Source organism: Typopeltis vanoorti, chromosome 18 (assembly GCF_054136105.1).
Source record: "Typopeltis vanoorti isolate ZY-2024b chromosome 18, IOZ_Tvanoo_1.0, whole genome shotgun sequence".
Classification (NCBI taxonomy): Eukaryota; Metazoa; Arthropoda; class Arachnida; order Uropygi; family Thelyphonidae; genus Typopeltis; species Typopeltis vanoorti.
The window spans coordinates 92,677,072-92,704,720 of NC_143566.1; the positions used below are offsets into that span (position 1 = coordinate 92,677,072).

Consider the following 27,649-nt stretch of genomic DNA (forward strand, 5'->3'; position numbering starts at 1 on the left):
TGAGACCATAATACCTATTTTTTAACATTATGTCTATGGGAATAAATTCCTGCTTTATGGCCATGCACTAGGAACAAATTAACTCGTAAAGTCAGGAACTACCTGTAATTACTCTTCATGGTGCCATTACTTATTTAATAGAACTGCTATCTTTATTGTAAAGCTATATTTTTTTATTTATGACATTGTTTTGGTGATTATATTTTTTTATCAACTTACCATCTCTATTGTCTACAATCTTTATTACTTTCATTTACTAAAATGTTTTAGTGATTAACACAGATTTTAAATTAAACATTTAAGGACTTGGGTAATATTTAAATTAGATGGGTACTGGGAAAAGAAAGAAAGTCACCTTCAGAGGATAGCTATATTTTTTCTTTAAGTAACTATGAACTTTTTTTAAAATCATAAATTGTGTTTATCTTAACTCTATCAACATAATCTTGAATGCAATGCTGAGGAATAAGCCACTATTTTTATACAGTTTATCACTGTGTAGATGTCTTATAAATATTATTAAATATCATTAGAAAATTAGATTTTTACAAAAGATTATCTTGTTTAAGGAATAATCCAAAAAGGATTCTTCAACAGTCCTTTGAGGTTTAGGAAGACTAAGATGCAAATATATAGTACTATTGTCAGTTTTTTTCAGGAAGTTTCCTGATTTTCTTCTGTTTTTTTAGTCTTCAGCACCATTACAAGATCATCTAGCCAATAAAATGATTGGTCAATGTCCCCTTCACACAGATATGGTACTCTGGACCAACGAATAACTTCAAATCCTGCCTTTTCTAAGACATGCTTAGAAAAACTACTGACTTGAGCCTCAAATGTAGAACCCTCTACTGGCAGCTTTTCACAGGGTTGATGGCTGGATTTACCTGAAGAAAAGAGCAAACTCTTGTTATTAAACTTCATATCTTTTAGTTTTTATGCTGATTCATCTCATACAATGTATTACAGTGCATTTAATTTTTTGTGTAATCACAGACATAGATACATAAGCATAATTATGTATCTATGTCTGATGATGTGCTTTTATTTCTAAATGTCTTGTAGAAATTCATTTAAAACATGAATAAGAACTCTAAAAGGTTTTGCTGCTTATATACAAAGTATATGCCACTTGACAAGAAATTATATTCTTGTTTTCTAATCTTTAAAGGTAAGGTATCTGTGGCATGATTATAAATAATAAATTACATGGTAACCACAGTAATTAACTTTAATGAAATGAAAGTACAGATATGGGCACGGAAATGGGGATGTGAGTTCAATGCTGCAAAATGTAAGGTTTTAAAATTTGGAAAACAAAGATGGGATGCAGAATTTATGCTTGGTGAGAATATATTGTTGGAGGTAGAGGAAATAAGAGATCTGGGGGTGATAGTGGATAAGGATCTAAAATTCAGGGGACACATCACCAAAATTGTGAAGACAACACAAAGGCTTCTGGGAATGATGCGGAGGACACTGACGTGTAAAAGTAGGGAGATTCTTGTTCCATTGTATAAGGCTCTGATTAGGCCACGCATGGACTATTGTGCCCAGATTTTGGTCACCGGGTTTTCAGAAGGATGAAGAGATGTTGGAAAGGGTCCAAAGGCGACTGACTAAGGTGGTTTCTGACCTCTGGAATGTTGAGTATGAGGAAAGATTGAGAAGATGTAATTTGCAGAGTCTGGTGGAGAGGAGGAAGAGGGGAGATATGATAGAGACCTACAAGTTGGTAAGGGGTTGTTATAAGATCAATGGTGGAGAAGTTCTACAGAGAATAGTGGGAGATCAGGGGAAAACCAGAGGTCATCCCTGGAAACTGTATAAAGAGGGTGTGAGTAGGGGAGTGAGAGGCAGGTTTTTTTCGTGCAGAGTTGTGAATGATTGGAATGCCTTGCCTGAGAGTGTGGTGTCTGCAAGGAGTTTGAGTGTGTTTAAGACACGGTATGATGAGATGTATGTGTGATAAAAGGACCTCCCAGATGAGTCTTTGACTCCATGAGGTCTTGGGGTAATAATAATAATAATAATATTTCGTACTGAAAATAACAGTATATCATCAGCCAAATTGATTTGGCTGATGATATACTGTTCTGAAAAGGAACCAGTTTACAAAGTATATACAGCAGTTGGTGGTTTACCAATTAAAAACTGTTGCCTTGTACTAGAAATTAGTATTAATAAATAATATTATTAAACAACTATTTTTGGTGGTTACATAAGATAAGAATCTCCTAAACTTTTTTTTTTGGGGGGGGGGGAGAGAGAGAGAAAGACAATCATTCCAATTCAGATTTGGTCGATGTAAAAGGACCTCACAACTTTCTTTGAAACGGTGTTCATATTTAAACCTGCATCTATGGAGAAGACGAGCTTTATCCCACTGGATATTGTGTTTAGTGTCAATACTATGTTGTGCCAAAACAGACTTTTGAGGTTTCATGTATTCGATGTTCTTTAATTCTTTTTTTTCTACAGAATGGCCTGTTTGTCCAAAGTATGTTAGATTACATTCACACAGTATCTGGTAAATGCCAGCTAATGATAGAGGTGCCAGTTTGTCTTTTGTAGATGACAACAGATGAGAAATTTTGTTGATTGGAAAATATGTGGGAACGAGATGATACTTCTTCAAAATTCTAGTTCCAAGATGCCAGAAATATAAGGCACTGGAACTCTGCAGTCTGTTGAAGAATCCTGAGGTGTTGGAACATGGGAGTCCATTATCTGCTGGATTTGATTAGGATTGTAACCATTAAATTCCATTAATTTTTTGATAGAAGTTCTTGTTGTAAGCTTGAGGGAGAGGAGCACACCTTATGTGCTCTATTAATTAAGGACTTGATAACACCAATTTTTTGAGAGGTGTGATGAGCAGACTTTTGATGGATGTATCTGCCAGTAGAGGTAAGTTTTTGATAAACACTAGTTGATAAATTACTGGAGGCTGTGCATGTAAGGCGGATGTCCAAGAGCAGCAAACTATCAGCCTTTTCTTTTTTCATGGTGAACTGAATGCATGGATGAAGGCTATTGATCAGTTGTAGGAAAGTGGTAAATTCATTTTCAGAATGAGGCCAAATAGCAAAGACATCATCAACATAATGAAACCAGTGAGAGGGTTGAGAATGAATGGATGAGAACAAGGTATCTTCTAGATGGTGCAAAAAATGGTTTGCCAAAGGTGGAGACAGAGGGCTACCCATGGCAGTACCTTCAACTTGTCTATAGATCTTGTTTTTCCAGCTGAAATATCCTGATTGTATAACAAATTCAAAAATCTTTGCAATATCAGGAGGGTAATCATTATAGTAAATTAACAGTGTCAGATAATGGAATTTTGGTAAAGAGGGAAACAATGTCAAACTGACTAAGTAGTTGGAAGGGGACCAATCGTTCAAAGCTGTTGGCACACTCTCCCTCGGTGAGTCTTTGGACTCCCTGGAGGTGTCAAATAATAATAATAATAATAAATCTGACTCTTGTGTTTGAATACCCTTGATTTTTTCAAGAAAATGTGTGAATTCTTGATGAATGATCCGGATTGTCCACTGTGGGCAGTTAATAAATGTCACAGAAATTTAGCAATTCTATAGGTGGGAGAGTCAATATAGTTCATGATGGGTCTTACTGGATAACCTTCTTTATGAATTTTTGGGAAGCCATATAAACAAGGAGTTCTTCCAAAATGAGTTCGCAACTTGTCCACGGTATTTTGGTCACAGCTAATAACTTCATCAAGCATCTTATTTAATTGTTTGATTTGTTTCTTTTATGGTTACACGGTGATCAGCACTCATATTTGTAGATTTAGGGACTCAAAAACACACGTGTTGAACAGATTATTTTATTAATTACAAATAAAATAAAACTTGACGTTTCGACCTCTATATCGAGGTCATCATCGGAAGAATACAACTGTATACAGAACCAAGCTACACGCTCATGCTTTCTATACCAGTAAACTAAATCTACGTAGTTAAAAAATCTTTTTTCTAGCCTGACCTCTAGTGATAGAAAAGAAAAACAAAAATAAATAAAGAAATAAATAAAATTATAAAAATAAAAAAAATTAAAAAAAATAAATAAAAATAAATATATATAAATATATATATATATATATATATTTATTTATTTATTTTTTATTTATTTATTTATTTTATTTTATTTTATTATTATTTTATTTTTTATTTTTTTTTTATTTTTATAATTTTATTTCTTTATTTATTTATTTTTGTTTTTCTTTTCTATCACTAGAGGTCAGGCTAGAAAAAAGATTTTTTAACTACGTAGATTTAGTTTACTGGTATAGAAAGCATGAGCATGTAGCTTGGTTCTGTATACAGTTATATTCTTCCGATGATGACCTCGATATAGAGATTGAAACGTCAAGTTTTATTTTATTTGTAATTAATAAAATAATCTGTTCAACACGTGTGTTTTTGAGTCCCTAAATCTACAAATATGGATGGATGTTTGATTTGTGTTTCTGTAGGGTTTGATTTCTTGATAGGTGAGGTATCCTGTAAAAGACAGTCTATTTTTCTCTCATAGTCAGCCTTGTCCATTACCACTACCACTTTTCCTTTATCTGCTTTCGAAATAGATATATTGCTATTTTTTCTTAATGAAACTAGCACCCGGGTTTCAGCACTCGCTAAATTGCACGGATGTAATTTGCTTTTAAAAAGTGAAGCAGCAACTTCATAGCATAGTTTATTAACATCTTCGCCGGAAAGTCCCAACAGATTGCATTCGATGTTATGCAAAAATTCAAGATACGGGATGCATTTTGGTACCACAGCAAAGTCATGGTCTTTAGCTAATACACTAGTTTCAGCATCAGATAAGGGGCAACCAGAAATATTCACAATCCATTTATTAGTGGGAGTGTTGTCAGGAGTAATTTTTTGTTTATGGTATAAAGATTCATATTTTTGCATCAGTTTGCAGGAATGTCTTTCATAAGAACAGGCTAAAGATTGTTTAAAAACACAAAGATACTGGATATCGTTCTTTTGTGTAGTTTTAAATGTGTTGTAGCTTACTGTGGCATGTTGCTAGTTGCAGTAATGTAATAGTTGTATATGGATATATATATATATATATATATATATATATATATATATATATATATATTCATGAAGATGACCTTAATGTAAAGGTCAAAACACATAATTTTATTATTAAAGTTTTTATCTCAAACAATAGTTGACTGCATACATTTTGAATACAATAAAGTTAGTGTTTTTTTGCATATTTGTCCTTTCTCCTAAAAGCCAGCTGTAGAATTCTGTAGGATTTTGTTCTGTTACCTTAGCCAATCTCTCTCTCTCTATATATATATATGTGTGTGTGTGTGTGTGTGTGTGTGTGTGTGTGTGTGTGTGTTAATTTCTCCTTCCTAGTCTGTATCTTATACTCCCCATGCCTACTGCAGAGTATAAAGAAGAGGGATACTCCATAATCTGCTGGCACTGCATTCATTAACTGATTTCAAACAAAGTCCAAGGTATTAGTGCTATCCCCATACCACCGTCAATGACACAGCTGGTCACCACTCTCTTTCCTTAGTTGCTTAAAGTCTCCTCGCTATAATGGCACACTTGTCTTTTGTACAAAAACTTGCATCTGTCTAGTTACTTCTGATGTCATATTTATAATAATGCCAATGTGAACACAAAGTTTTATACCCATTTAGACTTAGGTGTTGGTTAATACACTCATGAGCCAAAATATTATACTACCTAACTAGTAGCATGTTAGGCCTCATTTGGCTGAGATAACTGCTTACACCTATCTTAGCACTGAGACTAAACTAGACCACAGAAGGTGTCCTGAGGCATTCTGGACTAACTAGATAGAATAATATCCTGGAGGTCAGCAAATGCTGACCTCCAGGATATTTGCTGCATTCCATATGACCCCACAAATGTTGTATATGCTCTTTCAACTATGCAAACACAATGCAAACATTGTGACATGGGGCATTTTCTTGCAAGAAGAGGTCAGATCAATTGACTCACACTGTCACCATGTAGGATGGTGGTATCCAGGAGTAACTTTTATATGGCCTGTGAAGAAAGTGAACTAAAAAAGCATTTTACATTTGGTTATTTACTTTAAGAACTGTGTACATTTGATGTTAAAATAAGTGGAAATAACAAATTTAAAAGGCTGTGGTTCTCATTGCAGCAAATATGTGAGCGTGTCAAAGTCAAGAAGCTTCGCTGGCACTCGAAAGGTGGTGTTGTGAATCCTGTTTTTTTCTCTATGCATTGTCTATGTCATGCCACTGTGTGTACAGTCATGCAAACATCAAGCTTAATTGTAAGAAACATGTACAAGGAGTCCAGTGTAGGCATATGTATGTATGATAAATACTTATGTATCAATCTTTTCATACTGTGAAATTCTTGTTTAATATAACTTGTTCACAAATGATTATTCATTTGTATTGAATTAAAAAATCATCCTTAAACATGTTCTGCAAGAAGAATGTTGAATTGGAGTATCATGTTTTTAGTCAAAGTTGGACTGAAAACTATCTCTTTATTGAGTAGAATGAAGAAGCAGCATGTTTAATGTATAAGGAAACTGCATCAGGCTTTAAAGAATATATAATTTAAAATGACTCTATGATTCCAAGCATAAATCTCACAACCAATATAAAGGAATGCTGTGAAAAGAAAAGTATTCAAAGTTGCAAAAAATAATTAAGAAAGCACCAAAACATACCGAAAATATATCAGTCAGGAAATTTATCCACTGTAAGCGCCAGCTATCAAGTTGCACATTGGTCACTTTCAAAAGTAAACCATTCAGTGATGGTGAATTTGTTAAACATTGTTTGTTGAAGTAGTGGAAGAAATTTGTTGGTAGAAATGAACGATACAAGACATTACTTTGTCTCAATAAACAATTATGCAAAGAGCAGAAGACATCGCAAAGAATTTGTTCAAACAACTTTTGAAAAATGTAAAACAAATATTTTATGAAATATTTGTGGCACTGGATGATATAAATACATCTCAACTCAGTATGTTCACATGTGGAATTAATGATAATTTGTACCAGCCAAAGATTTAACTGATTTACAGAGCATGCACAGGACAACTAAAGGCAAAAATCTTTTTGAAATTCTTGCCGATCTGATGTAAAAAATATGACTCAACTGATAGTGCAAAAATACGATTGGTAAAAATAATAGCTTATGAGTACATCTCTGACCACAATTTGTAGAATAATTAAGAAAACGATAGATATCAGAGCTGAACCTCCAACTGTAATTCACTGCATTGGGCATCATGAAGTTTCTGTGAGAAAGTACTGGATATCCAACATGTTATGAATGTGACTATCTCAATTGTAAATTTTATATCACACGGCCTTAATCAATGTATGTTTCAACAGTTTCTTTCAGAAAAACTGAATGAGATCATGAAGATGTAATTTGAAAAGTTCAATGAGATGGCTTAGTTGTGTAAAATGTTATATCTAGTCTAGCCATAAATACTGTTACAACTTTTTTAAAAAAACGAAACCTGTGGTGCGATCGTAATTAAAAGAAGCACACGTATTAACCACAGTGAAAATTATTTAATTGTAAATATTTCATCCTAAGTATCTTAGGACATCATCAGTACGGTAGTTTAAAACAATAATAGGAATAACATACAGTTAGGGCGCATGATTACAATAGAATCTCATTAAACATGCATAACGTGCTACAGAAGTAAAAAAAAAAAAAAAAAATTTGCCACTACTTACAAAGCTATCAACCAAATTTACAACTTGTTACCTTCTCCTAAGGACAAACTCTCACCTTTGATGTTGCCTGGCGTTTATGAGATTCCATGCTCATGCAAATTGTCTTACTTTGGACAGACAGGTACCGCATCTCGGAACATCAAGACCACATTCGTCTTTTAAACCACAGAAACCTGGCCTCTCTCAACACGGAATTGAAAATCCAAACCATAGGATCCATTGGGAAAAGTCTAAACTTTTATATAGATCTTTATATACACATGAACATTTATACAAAGAAAGTTCTAAAGCCCTACTACACAGACTAAACTTAAACCGCAACAACGTTCTTACTATTCCTAAAGTATGGGAAATTGTCATACAAAATTTTGTTAAATAATTTTTATTTATTTATTTATTTATTTTTTACTTCTGTAGCACATTATGCACGTTTAATGAGATTCTATTGTAATCATGCACCCTAACTGTATGTTATTCCTAAGATACTTAGGATGAAATATTTACAATTAAATAATTTTCACTGTGGTTAATACGTGTGTTTCTTTCAATTATAAACTGTTATAACTTGAAAAGTGAATAAACCTTTAATCTACCAGTAAATCATTTACAGCAAATATGAACCACATGTACAATGTGCATATAGCAGCATTCAATGTTTGAAATGTCCTCCTTTTGCCTTCATGCATGCCTGAAGTCTGTGAGTCCACATATTGATGGCGGCACGCACAAGATCCAATGGAAATGCCCCCACTGCTCGCACCAAATCTGCCTTCAGGCTGGTGATGCTGGGATATCATTTCATGTAGGCTACTCTCTCAAGCTCCAACCACAATTTGAAGTCCAATGGATTCAGATCAGGACTTCCAGATGGCCAATCAGATGGTGATATGTGGTCAGGCACATTCGCCTCCAACCATTGTTGTGTGGTCCTTGCCTTGTGTGCAGGGGACTGAGTCCTGTTGGAAAGTTTAATGACCACTATGAAACAATGTGTTGTTCAGGGGACATACCACAGGTTCCAGCATGGTCTTGATACACTTTGGCAGAGGTTTTGACCCCTTTCTCACAGAAATGCAACTCGAGTAACCCCCCCCCCCCCCCCAACACACACACACACCAAACCATCACTGATAATGGGTGATAACCCTCTATGGATCCTGGGTGCTATGGCACTCAATCATTGTGGCAGTTAAATAACTCTTCAATGGTGAAAATCTAATCTCTGAAGAAGAGGATATATCTGTATCTGTTGTTCGCCTACTGCTGGAGAAGCGCCTTTGATTTTATCACCCTCTGCTGCATAAGATGTTAGGAGGTGTCCAGTAGAATGACAATAGGCTCTCACCCCTAGGTCATCAGTTAGTACACATGATATCCTTCTCTGAAAAACGTTCATCTCTCATAACATCACCTTCTACATTCTTACCGGACTATGGTGGAGGTGTGTCTTCCCAGCCCTCACAAGCTGTTGCATTCTAATGCAGTGTGATTGACCCGTTCTTTAGCAGTCAGTCATCTTTTGTATCATTATAACAGTTAATAGTCCAATACACAAACATCCTACTGATCCCAAGTATTTTTAGCATGTTGAAAATAACAGGTGGCTGCATTCCAATACAGCTACATGGTTCTCCCTACTGCATGTTAACCCATACAGTTAGACCCCACACTCTCTCTCTCTACTAAGAAACACACGAATGTTGGCTATGCACAGCACCAATAATGGAATTGGGTTCATGCAAGTCAGTCTCTCTCTCTCTCTCTCTCTCTCTCTCTCTGTGCGTGTGCGTGCGTGTGTAAATTGTAGCAATATTTATGGCAGGACTGTGTAGTGTTTTTTTAAAATAGTTCATGACAGAAAAACAAGGAAACCAAAAAAAAAAACAACAACTAGTAAATATGGAGTGGCCGTTCAATCTTGCAATTTATACAGACATTTCTAGTCATTTAAATGCCCTTAATTTAAAACTACAAGGGAAAAGAAAATTATTCTCTGATTTGTATGGTGGCATCAAATCATTTCAGAATAAATTATTATTTAACTCCTACACTGAATAAGATTTAGTTCACCTTGAATGTTGTACCAAATCAAGATTATGAAAAAGACAAGCTCATTTGAGAATCCACTTACTTCTACTGAAAATTACAATTCTAGCTTGCAACTTGAAATTGCACAGTCCAACACAATTTTTGCTGACTTTTATATGAGACTTGTTTTTTACTAATTTGGGTGCGCTGATTTCAAATATTGAATCCATTTTTCTCTAACATGTCAGGTTTTTCCTCTATAGCATTTTCTTTTTGCTAATTTGTAAGTTTTTGATAGTTTTAAGGAGGCAGTACTATTTAGAGGATCAAAAAAATCGATTTTTTAATATTATTTTCTGAAAGTATGCACTTTTAAAAATCTGTTCCTAACTTTTTATCAAGAAATTTGAAAAATTCCCGAAGATATAGCCTATTATTCAAAGTGGTGCGCAGATCAGAATCGGAGCGCTCACCGCTCTCGCTTGTTAGTAAACGAATAAATGCGTAAGAACTGCAATGGCACGTACTGGCGCTTTGAATGCAAGAGAGGCCGATAATTAGATACATAACTACTTAACAATATTCATTAAAAATTACAAGAATATTTATAAAAAAATAACAATTTTACTTACACGAGTTTAAGGGAATAAATTTTTGTTTGTAGCAATTTCTGCTGTGTGTTCTGTTTTGGCAATCCCTTTGAATACTCCAACAGTAGTCGGCCATCATGTGAGAATCCCATCTTCCTTGGTACCGATCTTCCATAGTTTTTAAGTCTTGATGAAATCTTTCGCCTTGTTCATCGCTTACAGCACCTAAATTCTAGGAAAATCTATCAAGATGACTGTACAGGAAATGAAGCTTTATGCTCATGTTGCAACCTAGGCGCTGGAAATTTTCAAGCATTGTTTCCACTAGATCTTTGTAATTGCACGCTTTTTTGTTTTCAAGAAAATTATTCACAACCATCATAAATGAAGTCCAGGCCCCTTTCTCAATTTCGTTCATAGAGTTGATGAAATTTGGGTCTCTCATTAAAGTTCTAATTTGCGGTCCATCAAATACACCAGCTTTAATTTTTTCATAACTAAGTCGTGGAAATTTTTCACATATGTATTGGAAAGTCACCTTGTAAATCTAAAGCTTTAACATACTGCTTCATAAGACCTAGTTTGATGTGTAGAGGTGGAAAAATGATTTTTTCTCTGTCGATTAAAGGTTGATTTATAACATTCTGTTCTCCAACATTTAAGGATATTCTAAGAGGCCAGTGTTTCTGACTCCAGTGTTGGTTTCTAGCTCGACTATCCCAGAAGCATAGAAAACATGGAAACTTTGTATATCCTCTTTGAAAGCCAAGTAAAAAGTTCACCATTTTAAGATCCACACAGACGATCCAGTTATGGTCTGTATATTTTAATAACTTCAGAACCTTTTTAATGTCTCATATGTTTCCTTTAAGTGGACTGAATAGCCAATAGAAATTGAGCCATGTACATTCCCATTGTGTAGTAAGACACACTTGAGACTTCTGCTTGAACTGTTGATAAATAAACGCCACTCATTTGGATGATATTGTACAACACTCATTTCAGTTAGTAAACCTGACACATTGTTACAGTAAACAAACCCACACTCATGTTTAAAATATTGTACAATATTGTACTTTCCCTTCTACGATAAAAAGTTATCTTCGTATCTTGCTCCAGTAAGTTTTTTTCATTTAAGCTTGAAGCTAACAATTCCGATGATTCCTTTGATAGGCCCAAATCTCTTACTAAGTCATTCAATTCCTCTTGAGTAAAATGTTGCAGTCCAGAACTAGAAATTAAATTTTCATTGTCTAAATCAACATCCGGGTCTTGCTCCTCAAGAACATCTGGCATATCCCAATCATGCTCGTTCTCAAGTAAAGGAAGTCCTTTATAAATTGGCATGGCTATTTCATTGGAATGAGCAACTGGCCGAATTGCTGAGTCGAGATTTGGATACACAATTTTTTTCTTATTCTTCTTATTATAACCAGATGTCTGAACTAAACAAAAATAGCAATCATCTACGTGATTTTTCGGTTCACGCCAAATCATTGGAATGCCAAAAGCTAATTTTTGGCGTTTTCCCTTGCTCCACTGTCGTAAATTTTCTACACGACTTACACACTTTATTTGGAGCCCATGACTTCTCCAGATCTGCAATTTTTACGTCATAGTATGCAAAGTACACTTTCTTAACGAAATCAGTGATATTTGTCCTTTGACTGGGAACAGTAAAGCTGCCACAAATGTAGCAGAAGGAATCTACACTATTGAGACAATTTTGAGTAGTAGACATGATGTATTTTCTTCACTGCCGACTAACATGCAATTAACAAGACAAAAAAAACCAGAGACTTTATTGAAACGTTATACGCGCTCATCATACTTTCATGATCGATTAACGATTGACTGATTTCGATCATTCTTTGTCCGCTATGACGCATATAGCATTCATTTGTTTTAGACAGTTGTCATCGCCTACTTTTCATCACCTAAATGTATTAGGTCGGTTATCAGCCTCTCTCGCATTCAAAGCGCCAGTACGTGCAGTTGCAGGTTCTTACGCATTTATTCGTTTACTAACAAGCGAGCGGTGAGCGCTCCGATTCTGATTTGCGCACCGTTTTGAATAATAGGCTATATCTTCGGGAATTTTTCGAATTTCTTGATAAAAAGTTAGGAACAGATTTTTAAAAGTACATACTTTCAGAAAATAATATTAAAAAATCGATTTTTTTGATATTATCCTCTAAATAGTACTGCCTCCATAAAACTATCAAAAACTTACAAATTAGCAAAAAGAAAATGCTATAGAGGAAAAACCTGATGTGATAGAGAAAAATGGGTTTGATATTTGAAATCAGCGCACCCAAATTATTAAAAAACAAGTGTCAGATCATAATCAGCAGAAAAAAATTTTTTTTTTGTTGGCCAGTGTTATTGATCATCGAGTCAAAACATGGTTCAAAAATAAATATACAGACTGCAAAAATAAACTATTTGAATTCTACAAGGCTCTTCCATCTGAAAATTTCCCACTAAAAAAAGAAAATGCCATGAAAATGGCTTTGTTCAGATCAACATATGTTGTGAGCAAATTTTTTCATACCTGAAATCAAATATGTATTTAATAAAAAGAAACAGAATAAGAGATGAGTATCTTCATTGTTTATTGAGAATTGGTATATGACAAAATTTTGTCCAAATTCTGAATGGTTATATAAAAATATCCTGCCTCAGTGATTTCATTAAACATTTTGTTCAGTAAATGTTATTGTATATTGTACTTAATAAGATTTTCTAATATAGTAAAACTTTGTTATAATGAGAATGGAAATAATGAGATTATGGCTGTAAAAAATCCATAATGATTTTAATTTAAGCATATTCTCATATAATTGCTCACTTTTATAATAAGGGTACTACATGGATACTGTACAAATTTTGGCAACTATGCAAACATTATGGGTCAGGTAGTTCTTGGAATACCCAATTCTTGAAATGGACAAAATGAAAGGGGGTCACTTAGCTTTTATGACCACCTGCATTAGATTACAGTCAGTTTATAACCTAATCTCGCCCTTGGGAATGATCCCACTCTACCTGGTGTCTCCAGTGTCTAACTGTTGGCACCCTCCCCTCCCTCATTTACTTAAACAATGACACGACTGCAAAATCAGTTAAAAACAAATCCTTCTGTAAAAACATGCCTACTAAAAGAAAGTGTTTCTTGGTTTGTGAGAAGTAGAAATTATTTATGAGTCAGAAGGCAGTGCAAAAAATGTTGAAGTGTTTAACAAATTTTTTTTTGCCCTGTGTCGATAGCATTGTCATTGCAGAAGAATATAGTTTACATATTAGCACTAAAAAACAACATAACTGGAAAAAAAATTAGAACGTGCAAGCTTATAAACATCGATGAAGTACTGCTTCAATGGTTCACTACGCAAAGAAGTGCTGGATTCTCAATGGATTGTCTGATCTTTAAGGCTAAATTATTTAGACTTGCCAATTTTGTATCTATCAGTGGTTGGATGGATAACTGAAATAATGTTTATTATTTCAGTTTAGTATTGTTTTTAATTAAAGAGAAATAAACTGTGTTCAGTATTAAGTGTATTTGTATGAATATTACACATATTCATACAAACACTATATAAGTATATAATTATATTATTTTCTATAACAATTTTTTAAAATCTATTTTTTTATAGAATTAATGAGAATTTAAAAGAAATAGGAGGGGGATTTAACCCATCACTGGTATTATTATTATTATTACTCGACACCTCCAGGGAGTCCAAAGACTCATCGAGGGAGGGCACCTACTTCACAACTCTCCGTTTCCACCAACTACAACAAACCGCAACTACCATCATCATCTACCGTCCACCACCACTAGTATTTTCACAGACAATCACAAACATCCATGCCTACAGCGGGATTTGAACCCACAGCCTTTTGGCTGGAGAGCGGATATGCTAATCACTTAGCCAATCAGGCCGACAAAGTATAGTGAGTAACGATTATAATGAGGAACTTTTGTTGGTCCCCTGGTGCTGTTATAGCCAAGCTCAACTGTATTTTAAATTTTAGATATATCATGTTTATTTATTCACCTTAATACTGAAAAGCAGTGATCCTTTTCATAGTTGTAAAAAGCTAAAATATGACTTACTTTTTCAAAAAAAAGTAAGTCATATTTTTATAATTTTAATAAAATCTAAAAAATAAATAATTACTATGACACATTTATTGCACAAAAAAGTGTTGGGAATTTGCATTTTTTTTATATATATCTTTAAAAAACAAAACAAAATAATAACATAAATACAGAACTTTCTTTTACTTGTATCAAGATATGGAAAATGCAATACTTTTTATATTGAATCATTCAGTGTGGACTGAAAAATAAGAATATGGTCCCCACAGGAAACGGTTGGACACCACAGATGTAGGGCAATACCTGATTCCAAAGAATCCTCAGAATAAGAATTAGTGATCAAGGTGTGTTTAACAGGAATGGAAGACTTCATTCATTTTGTATGGTGATTCAACGGTCGTGAACTCCTTTTATGGAGAGGTACAGCACCACCTCAATCCCCCTATTTTTATCTGAGCTTGGGATCAGCATAGCTGATAATTCAGACCTATGGCTGGAGGGATTGTCTTAAGCATTCCTGACTGTATCCGTGTGTGTTCAGGGGGCCGGTTTGCCTGCTTGCAGGATGGGGGAAAAACCCTGCTGTCCGTGCCCAAGATTGGCTAACTTGGCTATGGCTGAGGAGGATCCTTAAGCTCCTCACGTCATCGACAGGAATTGAACCTAGGACACTCCTTCCCCAGGCATAGCCACTAGGCTAACCATGCGGACATGGGAGACTTAATTGGCATCCATGCAGTGGCATAGCTGGGGGAGGGAGGGGCAGTTCGCCCAGGGCAGCACTTTTTTTTTTGGAGGTTTCCATGTGAGCCACAATTTTATTTTTTGACGATTCTTTTATTTATGTTAACTTAGTAATTTTTATTACTTAATTAATAATTAGTTTTTAACAACTATACTTACAACTAAAATAAATAAAATATAAATATAATAAAACCGTTACATTTCCCTATCATAGTATATTCAAATTCTTAAAAATAAAACACATGGCACGGCGATTGAGAACTATTCAGGATGAGTTTATAGAAATTTTGGGAGACAAAGTAAGAAGTAAAGTCATCAAGAAAGTAATAAAAGAAGTAAAGTATTTTTCTATGATATTCGACAGCACCCCTAATATTTCTCATAAGGATCAAACGAGCTAAGTTTTACACTATGTTATGATCGATGGAAATAAAGTGAAGGTTGTGGAATCATTTGTTGATTTCATTGAAACAAAAGGTAAAACTGCCAAGAATATTTCAACTATGATTTTGCAAAAATTAGAAAACGATGGAATTGATATTCAGAATTGTAGAGGTTCAGAAGATGAATGGTTCAGAGATGAATCAAGGAAATTAATAGAAAAGCAGAATTTGTCGCATGTACAAATCACTCGCTGAATTTGGTGAGTGTACATGCAGCTTCTGTTGCTGTGAATTCTGTTACCTTTTTCAGAACTGTGGAGCATTTGTTCACGTTTTTTTCTTCCTCAACCCATTGCTCGGATATTCTGACTTCAGTCACTGGTCAAAGTGTCAAGCGTGTAGTAGAAACGCGGTGGAGTGCACAGGGAGATGCTGTGAGTGTTGTAAAAAATATTACTCAAAAATCTTAAGTGCTGTAGAACATTTAACTGGTGAAGAAGAAAATAGAGTTACCAGGTCAGATGCTGGTGTGCTGCTTGTTGCATTACAATCATTTTCCTTCCTGCTTGGCCTGTGGTAATCCGTCCTTCTAGAAATTAATGACACACAAGTCTATCTCCAAACCAAAGGATTGAGTATACAACAATGTGACATAAACTTCGGGGTTTTAAAAGCATTTTTAACTGAAAATAGGGATGAATTAGTTAACAATTCAGTAGCTTACGCGAAAGAAATTTGTGATGATCTGGGGATAGTCATGAATAGTCTGTGTAGAAAGAAGAAAGTGATGGCAGGTGAAGAATCATGAGATGCTGAATTGTCATATGAAACTGAGTTGAGGAGAGAAATGTTTTTTCACTGGACAGAGTGATCCAAGAAGTCATCATGTCATTTCCACAGCTTCATGTTCTTGCTGAAAAACGTCTTCCTTACTCCATTAAATCTATCAATTAAATCATGATCACCATGACATTAATAAGGAAGAGTTCCTCATTGAGAGAAAAAGACTTCAGAGTTTTATTTCTATTTGCTGCTACACAAGACAAAACAGAGATGTGGAAGGATGGTCCCCCTTGAACTTTTGCAGTTTATTCTAAAATATAGGTTCGAGAACTCAGTTCCAAATATTGTAATACTACTGCAAGTTTTCCTCACAATTGCTGTAAGTGTTGCTAGTTATGAGAGGAATTTTTCTAAATTAAAATTGATTAAGAATTATCTAAGATCTACAATGAGTACCTTGTGTTTAAGAAATCTTGCCATACTGTCTACAGAACAGCAACTGAGTGATGAAATAGACTTCGACAATGTCATCGATGATTTTGCTAACAGAAAAGCAAGAATGTTGGAATTAAAGTTTTAGTTTAAAAATAAACATAGTGTTTTAATTTATTTCCCTATACGTCGTTTTGACTTTTTGTAGTATTTCTGGTGTGTAATGAGAGGGGCAGCAAAAGCTCTAGCTACGCCACTGTATCCATGAGAATAATCCCCGATAACAGGATACCACCATCTACTGACCTGTTTCCATCTCAATCTGGTGGGCCAGGCTGGTTGGTCATAATGTTTCAGCTCATGAGTGTATATTAGTATGAGATTGTTATAAGTTTGCTTATTGCAACACAACAGGTAAAAGAAGCAAATGATCTATTGTGTACTTTATTATCAATATTTGATAATAAAGAACATTAGGATACTAGCCTGAATATTTCATGTTCTTAACACTGTTTTCAACAGTTGGGCCATATTTAATTTAAGGTTCACACACACACACACACACACACACACACACACACACACACACACACACACACACACACACACACACACACACACTGTGGCATTCAGAACACACACTTTGGGAATGCATTTTAATCATTCACCACTCAATTTATATTTACTCAACTTTTTCTATATAACCTACATTTCAGAGTCCTGATATTGTTTTAGTCACTTCTTTCTGGACCTGCATTAGGAAGTTTCCACATTACAATTACCTTTTTTGGAACTGAAGAGCTTTGTGCTTTCTTTTAACTATGTCTGTTAGAATATCAATGTAGGAACCAAGATACTGAATATCATTTACTTCTTCATGATGTTATCATTTAGCCTAATATTTCCTACTATTTTTCAATGGCACTTTATGTAGTACAGAGTGGGAAAATGTCAAATATTCTCAATTATCTCTTGCAGCAGTAAATTCCAAAACTTGAAGTAATTGATTTTTAATTCAAGAATTAAACTATTTTTTAGCTCTCCTGAAAAGTAGGCAAATGCAGATTTGCAAGTTTAGTATGATGGCAACAAAATTGTTACACAACATATACCATGTCCACTGTCACATCATCATTATCATGTATCACCTCTGTCCAGGGTGACTACCATAGTGTGACTCATAGTTGACTATGGATGTAAGGAGAATGTGGTGAGAACCCTATCTCTTCCACATCTTTATAAGTATTCATGGCTGTAGATCCGTGTGTGTTCACGGGGTTGGTTTGCCTGTTCTGAGGAATGAAAAACCCAAGTCTCTGGGTGAAAAAGCCTCTGTATGAGACCGGCTAACTTACCTTTAGTTGAAAGAGATCAGCCTCCCATCATGGACGGGAATCGAACTCAGTTCTTTCTGACCAAATGGATTCATCTATACCAACAAAGACGCCAGCTTCGAAGACAACTCGAAGAAAAACGTTAAAACAGTGACAACAACTGGACCATTTGCTACAGACAAGATAAACTGGTGAAAAAACCAAGTGATTCCACCAAGGAGACCAGCATACAGGCACCGCATAGCAAATGTGCAAGACCCATGCGGTCCAACATACGACACACAAAACCTTACACATCAACTTCACCAACATCCGTGGCCTAAACTCCAACCTGAATAGTGTCCACTACCACCTACAATCTACCAAACCCCACCTACTATCCTGGCAGAAACATAAATCTCACCTCCCAGCAACACCATTTATCTCAACCTTCTAAACTACTCACCCTTCAACAACTTTCGTCCCAAGTGTGGTGTCTGCGCATACATCCTCTCTGACATACCTTGCCAGAGAGCACCCAACCTAGAATCACACAACTTTGACCTCCTTTGGTTGAAAATATCCCTTCCACACTCAGTCCAATTCATCTGCGGTCTCTATCGCTCCCCCAATGTGACCAACCACCCTTTAATTTCCTTTCCCTAAAAATCGACTTTCTCCGATCCCACTTTCCCAACAGCGAAATCATCCTCCCAGGAGATTTTAACATCCACAACGCTAGCTGGCTTTTCTCCTCCAGCTGTACAGATCTTGCAGTCAGAGATTCTGAAACATTTACCATCACTAACAACCTTACACAACTAGTCCAGATGCCAACCAGAATACCTGATAACCCAAACCACTCCCAAACACCCAAGATCTCTTCCTCACCAATTACCCCTCCAAATACACAGTGAAAGTAGTGAGCCCACTGGGCAATTCTGACCACAACCTAGTGCTCATCTCCTCCCCCATGCAACAACGTTTACGCAGACACTCCCACACAAGAGTAGTTTGGCACTATAACAGTGCCAAGTGGGACACCTCCGCAACTTTTATGCCGCATTCCCATGGTTGGACTACTGCTTCCGGCCTTCCAACCCAAACATATGTACCGAGCTTATTACCAAAGTAATTCTCACTGGCATGAATACATACATTCCACACAGCACCCTGAACTGCCATTCCCTAACGAAACCCTGGTTCTCCAAAAGATGTGCCAAGGCTGTAGAGATGAAACACCAGACATATCACAACTGGCTGAAATCAAGAGCCCCATCCTCCTTCAAAGCTTACACTGAAGCCCGTAATAAATGCAAAAAAAACAATCAACACTTCCAAAACAGAGTTTGAAAGAGCAAAAAGCAGGAAACTAGCAGCCTGTTCAAACGGCAACCAAGGCTTTTGGTCTCTCGCCAAAGCAATTGGCCGTAATTTCTGCCCAGCCCTAGTCCCACCCCAATGGCTCCACTGCATCATCACCCACAGATAAAGTCAATCTTCTAGCCTCATACTTTGCTTCAAATGCATGCATAACTGACAATGGTAAATGTCCCCCAACCATTCCAATACAATGCCCCCATATCCTTTTGCCAGGATGAGATCCGAAAAATACTGTCCAAATTAGAGACAAAAAAGTCTCCTAGCCTCGATGGCATTCCCCCAATTGTTCTGAAAGTTTGTGCTTCACTCCAGAACTGACCCCTATCCTATGTCACCTATATATATATTCTCCTACTCCACTGGAATCTATCCCACAAACTGGAAATTGGCCTATATTCAGCCCATCCCCAAGAAGGGTGACAAGTCACTGCCATCCAATTACCGTCCTATCTTGCTTACCTCAGTCCTGTCGAAGGTAATGGAAAAAAATCATCAATTCCCAACTTCTACACTATCTTGAAGACACTCACCAAATAAATGACAGCCAGTATGGATTCCACCACTGCCGATCAACAGGAGATCTACTCACATAGGTCACCCATCTCCGGACGAAGGCTATGGAGAGGTTTGGCGAATCTCAAGTTGTTGCACTAGATATCTCCAAAGCCTTTAACCGGATCTGGCATAAAGGCCTACTAGGCAAACTACCATCATTCGGTCTGACCCAGGACTTCTGTAGGTGTATCGCCAATTTTCTGTCTGGACACACACTCTGTATGATGGTGGATTGCTCTCTATCCTCTCACCACTCAATTAATGCTGGGGTCCAACAAGGTTCTGTCCTCTCACCAGCCCTCTTCCTGCTATATATCAATGACCTACAACCCAATACACAGTTTTGCAAACGAAAGCACACTACACTCTTCGCTTGCATTTGATAAGCCATTCTCCAATGGGGTTCAGATAACCTCATAAATTTCAATGCCAATAAAAAAGAACCATTTTTTCCCAATATCCTTTTTAATGATACCCAAATCTCCAGACAGTTTGAGATCTCACTCCTTGGAATCACCCTCACATCAAACCTCTCCTGGCATAAACATATCTCAAACATTGCATCCTCAGCCTCAAAAAAACTAGGATTTCTCTTTCGCTCAAGATGTTACTTCACCCCCGAACAGCTATTAACATTATACAAGTCATAAATCTGCCCAACTATTGAATAATGCTCTCACATATGGGGTGGGGCCCCAAAAAGCTCTCTGAAAATGCTCAGCTCAATACAGAGGAGAGCAATTAGACTTATCAATGATCCGTCCCTTACCAACCCCCCCCCCCCTCTTTCACACAGACGTATGGTCTCTGCAGTATGTATATTCTACAAATATTTCCATGGGAAATGCTCATCGGAAATGAGCATTTTGTGCTCATTTAGTACTGAGTGGAGGAATTATTTCAATAATTCCTCCACTCAGTACTAAACTCATTGGAACACATACAGCTGCTGCACAGCATCCCTTCACAGTTCACCTAGAAACAAACAGAACAAGTTTCTTTTCCTCTTCCTTCATCCCTGCAATTGCTGCACGGCGGAACAGTCTCCCACCTGCTGTGTTTCCCAAGGAATACAATTTAAAGTCATTCAAATCAAATGTAAAAAAATTCCTCCTTTCCCAACCCACCACCCATACATGGTACTAATGTACTATAGGTTGACCAACCAACCTCCTGTGTATGGGCTCAACATTAAAAAAAAAAAAAAAAACTGAGCTACGGAGGTCCTTTCAGTAAGTGTTCTGTGGAACAGGTAAAATGTTGCACAGTGTGATATTTATTTCTGTGACTTTTATCTCTTCCCAAAAGTTTTAAGTAAACCACTCCAGAGTATTAGCATTTCTGAAGTTGCTGAAAAGTATGCAGGGCGAGAGTGTATTTTTGGAGTAAAACTTTCCATGAATAATTGTTGAAACAGTATCAGGTCATATCATGAATTAGATCCAAATGTGCATTTGGATCTAATTCTTGATATGAATTCTTTAACTCTGAATTTAAGTATTTTAGTGATAAAGGTTATAATAAAAATTAATATTAAGGCATTTGAAAATTTTCCAATCTTATTTCTCAGTAATGAATTATGTAGTTATGTTTTTCATAAAGTAATAAAATAGAACAGAAGAGAAGTATCCCATTCCTTCACAATATTAAGTATAGAATATGTAAATAAGTATTCATAACAGCATAATTAATAATGCAAGGCAATGAGATTTTTTGCAGAATAGAGTCAAAGGAAAAATAAGAACAATAGCTTATCAAATATGCAAAAATTTTCTAACTTTAAATTTATCTATGTTTGATTTTGTTGAAGACATTTAATAAAAGCAATAGTGGCTTCTTTTATCCAGTAAATCCAGAAACTGAATTTCAAAGTTTCAGAACTTTAAAAACTAAGTGACAGTTACCTGTTTCGACATACTGACTAACAGGAAGAACTATTGCTATCACAAGTCTACTGCTGTTTGGTTTCATCTTTCTTCTTATTTGGGATAGTAGAGAAAGGGGATGATCACAGCGGTCAAGAAGATTTAAGCAGCTAATAACATCAAACTGAAGTGGCAGTGTTTCCCAGTTATCTAGTTCGAGAACCCTGCATACAGTAATTGAAATTTTTTAGGAATTATTCATCATAACAAAAAAAATTGGTAACACATACACACTTATCTATTTATTATATTTTCAAATAGGTCATTGGTTAAATGTATGTTTCAAAATTTTTTTGAAACATACATTTTTTTTTTATTAAGATATGTTTCAAAATGATTCAGTCTTATTTAAGAGATTTTGAAATACTGAGTATGTATATTCAGTATGCAATATTATTATTTCATTATGTATATTCATATGTATATTCAGTATGTATATATCTTGAATATACATACATTCAGTATGTATATTCGAGATGCAATATTATTATTTATATGACAATCCCACCAACAGAAAGTTGTAAATCTAAAGTACATTAGCGCACATTAAAGAACAAATATTTTAGGAACAGTGCTCAAGAGACCAAGCATGGTACTTATTTTTCAACCCACCTTAGATATGCAATACCAGATTAGTCAAGTTTTAGTATATTATGCTACTCTGTGCCCTTATGTAAGTATTGCCTGCCAATTTCAGTCACGGTTTATTTATTTTTTTATTTATTTTTATATTGGGCTCATACATGAGAAGTTGGTTGGTCAACCTGTAGTACATTAGCACCATGTATGGGTTTATGTCCAGAATCAGACGTGAATTATATGATAAACAAATCTGAAGCAAAATGTTTTGCTTTTAAAGTTAAAAAGGCAGAATAATCTTGTACATATGGAAGAAAGTACAGTATAATATAGCATGTTATGCAATAGAACATAGTAAATGAGCCAGTCAACCATAGTAAATGTCCTACTTGTGATACCCACTGATGGAAGTTTGTACATAGTACATAAAAATAATTATGTATTCTCGCAAAATTGGTATAAAATGTAAAATCAATCAAAGTTACAAACACTTATCAAAAAAATTCAACAATGTCATGCTAGTTTTAGTAAGGCAGCAGCAACAACCGTCAATTATAATCCCTCACCCACAAAAAAATAAAATAAATAAATAAAATAAATTGAGAAGTAAACTGTTTACTTCATTTCCCATTAAGGAGATAAACATAGGCTATCAGACCTGTTAAGGTTAGGATAATTTAATAATGTCTTACAACTTTCTTTGTAAAACCTTTCCACCAGAAATCTGTTTCTGTGTGGGACTAGATTTCTTCCAAAGGACCATGGGTTTATAGGATACAGCATGTTTCATAAGCCTAAAGTTGCTAAGTCTCAGAATAATTGATGTAATTCTTATTTAATCTGTTTGTTTTTTTTTTACTAGTAATAACTGATCATAGCTGCCTTACTTAAGTTTTAGTGTCACACTGCTAATTTTCTGTTAAACATAATTTTCTGCTTGACTCTCTCTTCATCCCAATGATACCCATGAAACATGAAGTAAATAGAAAATACAATAAAGACATTTTGGTGACATTAAAAGTTGCTGTGATATATGGATTCATACAGAATATCACATGGAAAACTATTACAAAAACTGGAGAGGATGGGAACAGATAGGAGGCTAGTAGCATGAATAGGGGGAATGGCTGATGGACAGACTAGTATATGGTTGAATGGAGTCTAGGAGAATGATGGTGACTAGTGGAGCACCTCGGGACTCGGTACCATTGCACTATTCTTTAATTTGTATATCAATGACATAGGGAAAGATTTAAGAGGAGATATTCAGTTGTTTGCTGATGATGCAAAACTGGGGAGAGCAATAGTTGATAAAGGTGATGTAGATATTTGTAGGATGAATTAAATAAATTGGCATTGTGGACAAAGGATAATGCTTATCAATTTAATGTTGCAAAATGTAAGGTTATGCACTTTTGGTTGAAAGGATACATATGGTGTATCATATTAAGAGTACAGGAAACTGAAGAGGCTAAGGACTTGAGGATAATAATGGAAGAGTTGAAATTCAGAGGGTATATTGCAAAAGTTGGTAAATAGCTCAAAGGATTACTTGGATGTCAAAAAACATGCTAACAAGTAAAGATAAGGAAGTTATTATCCCTCTTTATAAGGCTATGATTGGTCACATCTCGACTACTGCACACAGATTTGGTCACCTGGGTTTCTTCGGGACCAGGAGGTGGTCGAAAAGATTCAGAGACGAGTGAGAATGAGATGGTGACAGGTGTGTGGGATATTCCCTATGAGGATAGGTTAAAGGTTTGTGAGTTACAAAGTTTAGTCGATAGGTGCAAAAGAGGGGGCATGATAGAAACTTCTAAGATATTAAAGGAGTTTTGTAAAATTGATGCAAGTGAAATTTTCCAATATATGACAAATAGTCAAAGAGCTAGAGGCCATCCAAGAGTGTGGTTAGTAGGGATGTGTGGATCAGATTTTTTGTATGGAAAGTGGTGAGCGAGTGGAATGGTTTGCCAAAATTGGTTGTGAGTTCCCTGATGGTGAATGGATTCAAGGAGAGGTATAATAAGATTTGTGTGTATGATAGGTCTCCCATGATGAGTCACCAGACTTCATGGAGATGCTGTAAATAATAATAATTGAACCCAAATAATTGAACTGAACCCAAAGTTTTTATTCTAGATTGCAAACAAATAAATGGAAACCAATCAGAGTTTCATGAGACTTACTTTATCTTGAATGGCTCAACATGAAGTGCTTCAAGAAGAATTTGTGCCTCATTTCTGGTCTATAACAGAATTTTTGGGATCTGTTCTATATGAATCAGCCTATATTAATCTCATTAACATCTACTAGAGTTCAGAATAGCATATATATACAAATAAAGCAATATAAAAATGTACAGACATTTTGATCAAGAATACTATTAGCTAGGGGTATGTGTGTATGTGTGTGTGGGGGGGGGAATAGGAATTCACATAAGAAACCTAAATAGCACATAAGTGCTGAAACTTGGGTCACAAGCTATTGAATGAATTCATATTGCAAATGTTGCAACAAAGCATTATAATAGTGCCTTTAGTAAGAAGTTAGTTCATAAATTGGATAATGAATGCAAAATAAGAATAATACAATTATCACTACATAACAGTGGTTGGATTATGTAGCAGGCAGATTTCATTGTCCATTGTAAGATCACTGCACTGTCTATTAAAGATATGAAGTGACTTAGAAAAAAAAAAGCATCAACCACTGGCTGGTCTCTAGAACAAGGTTCTCAGCAATAGTGTAGTGAGGCTGCAGTGCAACCAGGTCAGGACTGCTTCTTTTTTTTCATTTTTCAATCCAGTATTCACAGACCTGTGCAGTGCAGTGGAAGTGATGTTTACATACTCTGCGCTAGATTGACTGGAGAGAGACTTAAGTTCAAGTCTAGTCGGTGACTGGAGGAACTTTTCTTCAACCAGTTCCTGAGTTAGTCAAATGCTGGCATGGGCAAGTGGGTTTTTTCTCCTAAACTCAGGTTTTTCATCCTGTAATAGTGATTTTTTCATCTGAAATAGTGTAGTTTCTGTGGTCAAGAAAATTGACCACAGAAACTACACTATTTCAGACAATAACATATCCTGTTAGGGTTAGATACCAAGAGCATGTGTTTGCCAGTCTTTTCATTGGTTGCTGCTTATAATTAATGATAGTCTTGAGCCAACTATCTCTGATTGGCTGCGGGTAGAGAGTAAAGACTGAACTGCCAACTCAGTCTCCAAAAGTTAGATAAGATTAAAAGAGGCCATGCCTACTCCCTATAAGGGAACAAAAGGAGTTTAGCTGGAGGTTTTTTTTTTTTTTTTATTCCAGAGTTCACTCTGAGACTTTAATAGATAAATTTGAAAATTCAAAAGTTATATGTAAATGTCAAAGTATTGATATTGCAAAAATATTATTGAAAATTGTTATGTATTATTATGCTAAATTTATAAGTTGTCAACGAAAGGGTGGGGGATTAACAGGATGTAATGGTAAATCTACTACTCAGTCTACTAGAGGCACAGGCTAAACTTATTGGTCTGCAGATCAACATCCAAAAGTCCAAAGTATTCTCAAAGGTTGTGAAAACTTTATACTTCATATCAACAATAAACCTTTAGAAAGATTAAAGGACTTTCAATACCTTGGATCGTACATCAGCAATACAGAAAATGATATCAGAAAATGTAAACAGCTGGCTCTAGTCTTCCATAACAAACTCCGCCCCATCTGAAAATCATCATTAGTATCATTAAAGACAAAATTAAGACTATACCATGCAACCAGTAGATCCATCTTCTTGTATGGTTCTCAAATCTGGACAATAAGCACCAAAAAAAAACTACAGATCTAATTAACTCCTTTGGAACTACATGACTCAGACTGATCCTTGGATACACCTGGTTGGACCGCATCACTAACTCTGCTGTGCTAGATCTGGTTAAGCAAAAACCACTTGTCAGTATAGTCAAAAAACAACAAAGCAGATGGCTTGGGCATCAACTCAGACATTTTGAAGTGTCGCCCTTTTTGAAATCCCTCATCCTATACAAACCAGAAGATGGCAAATGCAGTCGAGGAAGACCATGCAAACAATTTTGGCAATACATGTGTGAAACCATTAGTAGGCTGAACTGCAAAACTCCATCTGACATCTACCAGTTAGCTCAAGATAGGGAGACTTGGAACGCCATAATTTGCAATATTTAATTTTTAATATAAATCTCTTTTCCCTTTTCACATTGTAACATATTGTGAATAAACTATGTATGTAATGGTAAATAGCATCTGAATAATAAAATGTATCAAGTGTAATTATTATCGTATCTGCACATAAGAAAAGAGTCAGTCATATGAACAGTGAGTAAAAAATACGAGTAATTACGATTTATAATATTCTCATACTTTTCATCAATAAAATAAGATTATACAGTATATATATGGGATATTTAATTTTGCTGTTTCAAGAAGTTTCCATATTTTAAGAATGATTTTAGGATATTATGAGATGTCAAACAGTTTTATTTTATTCTTCTGGAAACTTAGGAAAAACCAACTTTCTAAAAAAAAAGTTTGGTTTTTAGTACATGAACTTTACAAAAATAAGAGGTAAATACGTGGTTAAAATATGCTTTAACTATTCGATCATTTCATTTTTAATTTGCTTTTAAAAAGCATGTTCATTCTATTTGAATTTTATTGATGCGAGGATTACTAAAATGTAAATCCCCCCCCTCCATTGAATCACATATGCCAAACGCATTGATCCTGGTAATATTTTCTTCCGATTTCCCAACATACTCAAGTGTTATCTGATGGTTTCGTTTTATGATTTAACTTCGCTATTACAGTCCACGTAGCGTGCCATCGCTAGATGGACATAGTTTTCGCTCGGTATACGAAATAAAGCTGAATGCGAATTCGTCAACAAATTCAAGTTCTCAGTAGTAACCATCGTCGCAAACGACGGAAGAGAACTTTTGCGTTAGGTATATTGACCTCCGCCCATCTGTTAACAATGACTCGCTACTATAACAAACGCGTGTCGTAAAGAGCGCACTCC

The 27,649-nt window shown here is 35.4% G+C and overlaps 1 protein-coding gene across 2 annotated transcripts in view; it reads right to left on the bottom strand.

Moving 5' to 3' along the window:
- Positions 1–223: 223 nt before the first annotated feature.
- Positions 224–27,649, bottom strand: part of LOC150096937 (protein-L-histidine N-pros-methyltransferase) — a 335,127-nt gene continuing 307,701 nt past the window's right edge. For both annotated transcript variants that reach the window (XM_090408434.1, XM_090408435.1), the window contains exons 5-6: positions 21,997–22,181; positions 224–887 (exon numbers count right to left, since the gene is read on the bottom strand). In XM_090408434.1, the coding sequence (XP_090264560.1) occupies positions 655–887; positions 21,997–22,181 (418 nt within the window). In that variant the 3' untranslated portion in view covers positions 224–654. The remainder of the gene's footprint in view (positions 888–21,996; positions 22,182–27,649) is intronic.